We start from the raw sequence: 9,155 nt of genomic DNA on the forward strand, positions 1-9,155 counted from the left end.
CTGTCATCTCTGCTGTCAGTTGTACATGCTGCATGTAAACAACGATGAGTGAATCATCTTCCAGCCACTCTAACACCAATTTTGGCCGCTTGCAAGACGCAGAGTTCGTAGACACAGCGAATTATGTTGACTCGTCATGATAATCTGTATTGCGGTAGAATTGTCTTGCAGATGCCGGGTGATGAAAATTTTAAAATCAAACTGAAATATGTTATACATGTTTCTTGGCTCCGATGTGTGGAGAGCGTTAACACTGCATGCCATGGAAATGAAAAACGTCTCACTTGCGATGCCTAGACATTGTGTCAGTACTCCTTTAAAGTTATGTGCAAGTTTCTTGTTCACATTTCTCCATGAGCAAATCCTTTCACAAATTTAGAATAACGAATGGCGCGTGCTTATGACATTCCGACCCTTGTGTTCATGCACGTACAACGGCTCTATTTCAAACTCTGAAAATGAAGTTAGAACATTGTACTTGTCTATGGCACTAACAACATACACATGAAAGTGCTCATCAAAACATACAGTCTCAAGCAGTTTAGCCATAACCAGCAGTACCTTGTTCACATAAAATATTTGAGACACAAGCAAAAATTCTGGTAGCCCATCTTCTGGAACACTTTTGACTAGACAGCAGCCTTCACTGTATGTCCTCCCATCAACAATCACAGATTTCACAACCACTGGACTTGTGCAAACAAGGTTATTCACAGTTATAAAATCTCTAATACAGCAAGGTAGGTGCTCATACAGTACGCACCGCACACCTGTATTACGGGGAGTTGATTTGTGATCCCCTGTGGTGAACAAAAAACCCTGCAAAAACTGGTGCCTCATTGCAAGACTGCGAGAAAGGTTTTTCCAGTTGCGTATTTTTCGAGCAATGTCTTTGAAATACTGATGCTTTGACTCGAATCGCATTGCCCATAACAGGCTCAATGGTCCAAATTTTTGTATGTGTGAAGGGTAGTGTATGAGGTAATGCATTTTACATGGAATTTTTGCTGACGGAAACAAAGCTTTGAAGTCAAGACTGAAGAAATGAATCTTTCTTTGCAAGTAGGCAACATATGCAACTGGAATTTTGTGACTCATGACAATGTCAACAATTTCTCTGAGAAGTAGGTAAAGCTGCCAAACTGCACTGTCTGAAGGAACGCTATCACCAACAAATAAGGTTAGATTGCGAAATAGGCAAAATGCCTGTGTTGTCGATCCCTTAAATACAGCCTTTCCTTGAAGATATGACTTTGAACTGGGCTCTGGTTTGTTGCGGATATCATGAGGATCATAAAGCCACTCTGAAATGCTTTTGTTCAAATCACTAAGTGAAAATAACTGTTGTTCAGTTAATGCAGATATTATATGCCGCATAGCAAATGGTAGAACTCCTTCATGGATATCATGCATTATATCCGGCGGAAGATGCAGTGTCGGATCAAAGCCAGGACACAAAAGAGCACATGGCTCCTTGACCCCATATAGTGACAGAGTGGGCAGCCCTGGACTTAACATACTCAAGTGGTGCTTGTGGCCTTCTGGCGAGCGAAGCACAAAATCGCCTTCCAAGTGTTTGTAGTTGGTTTCGGTCCGCAGAGCCATGCAGTACCTACAAATTCTTCCTTGGCTGAATGTACACTTGAAGCCTCCAATTCTATGGCTAGATAAATTGTCGCCAGTAAAAACGAAAACAGATCCCTTCACAAGGTGTCCATTTACAGTTATGCCGCGGTTTGCTAGAACCTTGACATCTGCAATGAGTGGCTCAAGAATCTTGGAAAAACCGTATGTGGCAACATGCTTATCTTTGACAAGGAGTAAGAGGTGAATGCCTGACAGTGCTGACCGCAACTTCACATCAAAATTTAGCACGGAGAAATAGACAGCTGTCATTTTATGTTTTCCCCTCTTGCTGCCTAGTGGATTGCACACTTCAAACTCATCACTGCACAATGGCAAGCAAAGTTTTCTGGTATCACCAGCAAAGTAATCATGGTCTTGAAATGCACTTCCATCAAATACCGAACGCATGTAACCATCTGTACAGGAGTAACTGCTGTACTCATCTGAAAGTTGTGAATGTTCAAGCATGTGCTTGAGCACGTCACAGAGTGGAACGTATTCCATGGTGTCACCTCCATGCAACACTACCGTACGCGATTCAACAAGTGGAAAATGTGCTTTCCAGTAAGTTGTCCGGCCAGACCTTGTCCGCAGCTGGTCAAGTTGCTCCTTGCAAATCTCTTGCATGTTGACGGATGGCTCATCATGAGATTGCATCTGCGGATGGTCTGCGATGGTTTCCACAAAATCAATAACATCGTTGGCTAATTCGTGCACTGTGGATTCAGGTAGCCGCCTTCCTTCCTTCCATTTGAGAAGTAGTGCTGCCAGTTGATAAGCATAATCACTTGAAGACCTGACAGAGTCATGCTGTTCGACTTGCACATTTGGGCTCTCTTCTTCATCTTGAGGTATATCAGGTGCTGCATTCGTAGTGCTTCGTGCCATCGTCACCTGCGCGTCACGAGTGTGCATTACTTCTGTGTAAGCAGCATGTTTTCTGTAGACATGCCTCTTGTATGAAAAGAAGTGACGAAATGTTTGCATGCAGCCACCCAAGCCGCACACCCAATTTGATTCATGGCCATGGGCAGTGCGCAGGTGCCTGAACAGTGTCTTCAAGGAGAACTGGTGATAGGCACACCGTGGGCAACGAAAGAATCGCACTGCTGGCATCTGAAAAGACAAATAATTCATTTTGAGAAACACTCCTTGATGGTTTTTCCAGCGTACTAATATGACTTGCGAATGTAAACTCCATCCAGTCCATTTTGTGAAAATCAGAAACCTTCACGCCAATGAATTACTTTCAGGTACAAATTAAGGTAAGTGTACACAATGCAGAATCCTTGTAATGATAAACTACAACTGTGCTTACATGGGCAAGCTGTTGTACTCGAGTGAGAAGTGTTCCTTTATTTTTGTAAAAGCCTCGTAGGGCAACAGAACACAAGCAGCACATCCTGTATCATTCGCTCTGTAATGATATGCAGGTCATGGGTTCATATCATACGGATAGCCCATGGTTACCTTTCCTTTAAACTTTCCAGTCGATTATGTTTCGGGAAAAAATAGTTTTACCACTGCCCTTCCATTCACGAACACAACATAAAGAAAGAAAAAACACTCCCCCTATGTTTTATTTGTTGCAATGATGGCCTACTTTCTTCATATGGTTGTAGTAACAATTGGCCCACAAAGTTTAGTGGCATCACACAAATCACCAAATCAGCTTTGTGTGCAAGCACAAGCACATACTAGTTAAAATTAGAATTATGCATAAGTTGCGACTATTTTTGCTGTTTCCGTGCTTTCTGCTAAAATGCTTTTACACACTACCGTATGTACTCGCATACAGGCCAAGGTGATTTTTAAGTCGCACTGTCGAAACTCGCGTGTTCTGGCCAATTACCAATGCGAAGCGCAAAGCTGTAAATGGTACCGCGAAACGTTGAAATGAAGCTAACCACGTACCCCCAGCGATTGATTACCGTGCCTGATGCACGCATGTGCTCCTATAAACGAAACTTAAAACGAATGAGCTGCCCGGCGAGTTCCTGCCGCACGCTCAGTGTCATTGATTTAAATATAAGCTTAGCGGTATCGCGCATTAATAGGCTTGAGCCGATTGGCTTAGCGGCCGAAACATGGTGGTGGTAGTGGTTTGAAGAGGAAAAGGCGCCTAATTTCTGCAGCCCGGTCGGGAGCACGGCACAGCATCCGAAGTAAAAGGCCGGGAATGCCGACGGCTACTTCGCTCTCCACGCTTGCTGTCAGCGGGAACAAGCGCCACAGCGCGCTCCGCAACGCCGCACAGCCGTTGGCACAGTACGGCTGCTCAATCGGCTTTGGTGTACCGCCTCTCCCATAAACAGGTGGCCCTTCCCCGCGTTCACTGCCGCCTCCACGGCTAGGAGGCGGCGAGCAAGAACGCGCAATAAAGCGCTTTCGCACCGTCACGGAAAGAGCATAGTAGAGGATGCACTTGCTTCGCAAATTCAAGGGCATAACTTTTGACGCATTGACCAATGTTTGAGTAAGTACTGCAGCCCTATTTCACTGCAGTAGCACCACACGGCTCCAGCGCGAAAAGCAGCACACAGGTTCACTGTTTCATAACGCTTACTTTTGTTATGTTCCTTCGAAGTCGGGACTGTTTGCATCCTTTTAGACTGCAAGCCTGCCTGCGTTGTTTGGGCCTTGAAACAGCGATAACACAGACAAAGCGCAACGCTCCCACTCAACAGTGACATTTCAAAAGAATATGTTGCATCTTCAGCATCTTTAGTATGAAACTATTTCTGCCAAAGATGGTCAAACATCACCTTCTAATTCTCTTAGTAAAAGCGCAAACCAAACCCACAAAAATTTATATATGTCACTGCTTTTTGGTATACACAGTTTGTTGCGCCATCTACAGATAGTATTTTGTACTATATTTTTAATACTGCAAACGTTACTTGGTGTCCACGTACTTTTCTTTCACCAATAGGTGGCAGAAATGTTTACCAGTGCAAACATTTTAAGTTTAAAAGGTAGCATTTTTTTATACTGCAGTCGCAAGTTTTGCGACTCTGTTGATTTGCGTCGGTCACATGGTGTGGTTTCCCGCGCAAGATCACGGCACTACCTCGGCGCTGCTCTTTGAAAGTACTAGTGATCCCTGTGTATGCATATTAGCGTGCGATGCCGCGCTGCCTTGTTAGCGTACCGCACATTGGTGCGGCAAGGACATTTGATCTTGAAGATGACACCCTCAGCGCGCTTAAACAGGCAATCAGCGCGTGCCCAGTTCTCGGCGGCAAAGTGGACCTGACGTCGAGCTCGTTTCAGGCAAGTGGACGTATTCCTTTGTTCGCTTGTTAACTGCGCCCGATAAAGTAGCGTTATGCGAAAGTACTGCAGGTTACTTGAAAGAGGCTCTTCGCAAAATGTTAGAGTATGAGTCGTGTTTATTTTGCTAAAGGCTGTTTGACATGGCCAGAAACACAGTGTTCTTCGGAAAGTTACTGGCAGCGACAAAATGACCGATCGCAACCGTCAGCGACGAGCAACCAATGTGCTGGAATTGGTTCGCTCTGGTCGCAGCGGTTCGTGCGATTTTTTTTTTGCGCTCACGGCCGTTTCGCTAGCTTGACATGTACCGAATTTGGTATTGTGCGACGTGATTCTACGATGAACGTAAATGACAGATATTAGCATGAAAATCGTGACTTGCGTGTCATGTACGGCATGTATTACATGACACTGTCTTGATGAGCTTCCGACCGTTTTGCTAACTGGACATATATACCGAAATCGGTATGGCGTTACATGAGCGTATGCCGAGCATGAATGTCAGGTTGAATACATGTCATGTACGACATGGTTAACGTCACGCATACTTGGTGCTTTTGCAGCCGTTTGGTTCAGTTCATTTGAGTCGAAATTGGTGTGGCGTGACATGAGTGTGTGACGAACATTTGCCAGGTCGTGACATGAAAACAATGACATGTGTGTCGTTTGTCATGATTAACATGGCGCGAATTCCTTCCCTCGCGGCCGTTTCGCTGCGTTCATTTGCGCCTAGGTCGGTGTGGCGCGACACGAGTACATGACGAACATGAATGTCAGGTCGTATCATGAAAATAATGACATGCGTGTCACGTATGAGGAACATGAAATCCATGTAACGGAAAAATATCAAGACATACATGCCTCATGGCGTAAGCAATGCCCTTGCCTGCGTCTTTGTGCCCTCGTGGCCGTTTCGTTACTTATGCTTCGCATATCGATTCCCACTGTGCGTGGGATCTGGCAATTTTTTTTTATTACAATCGCGGCGTGTGGAAGAGCCTTAAGAAGGGCGCTTGGCGTTACTCGGCGAGAACCAGTGCCATACGTAATGTAAAGGGGTCTTGTCGAGCTCCCCTGCACTCAAAAGTGTAATGTGTGTAATGCTCCCTTTAGGAGCGCTTCATTCAGTGTGCTCATTCATTGCAGGGTTCCGTATAGGATCGCTTGCCAAACAAATGCTTATTAATGCACTTCGTTCGCATAACAGCACATCCAGGGTGACAAATACTATACTGCTTTCTAATCCAAAAGCATGACTCTGCTTGTGCGTTTTTACAATACTTTGCTGCCCTACGTAACAGAGCCACTTTACATCCTTGTCCTTCATAGTTTCCTCAAGTCTCTTCACGATATAAAACACAGTTGTGCTTTACCATTCACAGATACTAGACAAGACGTTCAATGAGTATGTAGATATCTCTCCTGAGGACACTATACCCGACTTGTCGATAATTCAACTGCGCCCAGACAATGAGAAGCAGTGTGCATCAACTTCTCCAGAGGTATTTCAATTTGGTTGTCGCATGTTCAGTGAAATCCCAACTCTTCTACAAATTTGTGTATGGACCTTTTTTCTCTTTTTTTTTTGCAGCACATTACATCAAACAGTATGGTGGCCTGTGGCAGCCAAGACAACGAAAATGACATTAGTGTTTCCTTCGATCTGTAAGTGCATTTGAATGGCATAGTAGAATTTTATTGAGTCTCGAAGGGTCACGAATAGTATAGGTTTTAGCTGTTAAAGGGACCCTTAAATGATCTTGACGCGAATACTAGAAGCAGCGCAAAAAAATCGACTAAAAGGAACACACGAAGCAGGACTAGCGCCGTACTGCCAACTGTCATTACTACTAGCATTACTACTGCCATACTGCCCTTAGTGACAAAGGGCACTCTGTTTTTTGTAGTTGTAGTATTTTGTTGAGAACTGAGCTTTAAACTGAAGATATCTTGTAGGCCTTCACGATCAGAGGATGATGGGCACACTTTTGTGCTACCAAACCTTGGGAGTCTTCATGAGAGCATTACCACTGGCAGCCCCATTTCTTCGGCAGCGTATCGAAAAATTGTGGACATGCTGTTTACAGAAATGAAGAAGATCACACTGTGAGTAAATTGCCCCTATTCATGATGGCCGTGGAATTAGCAGTGCCTTGTAATTTATAAGTTCAGTGGGCATGAAATTGTGTTGTACAAAAATCTTGCTGTCATAATATAAAAGATGTGACCACCAGATTTTCAGAATCTTGCCATTTTTTGGGAGATTGAACAAAAACGTTTATAATTGCAACAGTTACTTTGAAAATGCAGACAATTCATTCATAAAATTGCCATGATTACATAATTAGTGATGAAAGTTTTCTGGCTGATTTGAGCTGGAAATGCAGAGTTTTTACAAATTGAATAATGTAGGCTCCAAAATCATGCTAATTCACACATTTTGAGTTGCTCAGACAGGCTTTGAATTAGTGAGGCTTTAATAGATTTGATTCTATAGAGAAAGTCATTAACTCTTCAGACCTTTTAATAAAAAAAGATGCCTCAAAGGCATTTGCAAAATCTGCATGTGTCAGAGGCAAAAACAAACTATATCTCGGTGGAGACTTGAACAAGGTTATTTTCACCCCACCCCGATGGTGTAGTGGTTGTGGTGCTCAACTGCTGACACGGAAGTTGTGGTATTGAATACCCGCCGTGGCATCTGCATCGTGATGGAGGCGAAATGTCAGAAGCCCGTGTACTTAGATTAAGTGTTTGTTAAAGAACCCCAGGTGGTCTAAATATTCGTAGCCCTTCACTACGGCGTCTCTCATAGCCTGAGTCGCTTTAGAACATTAAAGCCCCCCCAAAACAACCAATAGTAATATTTTCAACTATTCTTCAGGTTTCCAACTCGCCATTTTTACTCAAGGGTGACCTCGCTTCTGCTTGAGAAATACCCGCAGCTCGAGGACGTATTGGGAAGTGGAGCTGTAAGTAAATTGTTATTTCACTGGGGTCATTGAGCTTTGAGGAATCTAGATAATGAAATTACAGTCACATTCATTAGGCAGTTTTAGAATAGCGTACGCAAAGCTTTGCGGTGGCTTTTCGCGCAACTGCGCATGCGTCGTACACTAACCGCTTGCGGGCTCCCGTTAAGTGACGGAAATAGCGGGCCGCAAACGCTAACGCTATCTTAGCGTACGCTATTCTAAAACTGCCTATTATCATACAAATACTCCTGCGTTAGAAGTCATCGAAGGCTTGCTCAGACAGCAATATTCTGGTCCATTGCATATGTAAAAACTGCAAACAAAAGGTTCACCTGATGTGCATCTTAATATAAAGCAAGAAAAGCTAGGGTGATCTAAAAAGCTTTCATAACCTTCACAAGCAGAGAGGCTTGCATCAGCATGCCTTTGATCATACTCGTAAAGGAACTGCTCTATCTTAACTCTTAAAAATTCTGTCTGAGACTTTATTTTACTACCCTAGGACCATGTGGTATCTTTTATGTTCCTGTTCTTTCCCGACAGTATTGCACGTGCACATAATACTTGTGTCACATTGGAAGTCTTGATACACTATCCAGTCGATACCCTTCAAAACGCGACAACTCTGTCAACTCAATGGAGTTTTCATGCTGCTACATGCCAGTTTTGAACAGCCACAAAGTAGTACAAGAATGTCTCACAAAAATTGTGTGGTGCTGTGGATCTTTATTTTCATTTTCGTGTCACCAGCAGTTAAATAATAGATATTCACTTAAAGGCACAAGTATTTGTGTAAACTTTTTAGTCAATCGTTCATGCATTGCTATACATATATATTTAGGTGTGCCCGTCATGTACTCCCGACAAGGCACACCTATCACTGTTGTTCACTGTATGTGCAGTCCGCACTTTTCAATTGGGAAAATTACTATACTTAGTAATTCATTATGCTCACACGTACTGGTTTTAAAGCATACTGTTCTTTTTTTCTATTCATGAGTGCGAGAACACTGAACGAGAGGACAGTCTCATGCTATTTTTGTTTCTTTTGCTCAATGGCATTTGGGGTTTTGATAGAGTTGTAGGGTGCTCCATTGACTTGATAGACTATTGACTTGGTGGCCTTAGAAACCACCCATGTAGCAGCTCGTAGTTCGCCATTGAGTCAATGGACTCTCGGTTTGGAGGCCTTCCAAACGCCCATGTGACACGGGTATAAAACCAGTTTTGATTGCTAGTACTACTTCTGCAGTGTCGTTGCAAATGCGTTACAAGTAA

At 43.5% G+C, this 9,155-nt stretch overlaps 1 protein-coding gene across 1 annotated transcript; it reads right to left on the reverse strand.

Annotated features, from left to right (window-relative positions):
• Positions 1 to 364: 364 nt before the first annotated feature.
• On the reverse strand, positions 365 to 4,330 carry LOC119400696 (uncharacterized). The gene is made up of 2 exons (XM_037667698.2): positions 4,193 to 4,330; positions 365 to 2,742 (listed from the first exon to the last, which is right to left on the reverse strand). The coding sequence occupies exon 2, from the start codon at positions 2,740 to 2,742 to the stop codon at positions 376 to 378; it is 2,367 nt and encodes a 788-aa protein (XP_037523626.1). The 5' UTR covers positions 4,193 to 4,330; the 3' UTR covers positions 365 to 375.
• Positions 4,331 to 9,155: the final 4,825 nt, after the last annotated feature.

The sequence above is a fragment of the Rhipicephalus sanguineus genome, chromosome 7, assembly GCF_013339695.2.
Source record: "Rhipicephalus sanguineus isolate Rsan-2018 chromosome 7, BIME_Rsan_1.4, whole genome shotgun sequence".
Classification (NCBI taxonomy): Eukaryota; Metazoa; Arthropoda; class Arachnida; order Ixodida; family Ixodidae; genus Rhipicephalus; species Rhipicephalus sanguineus.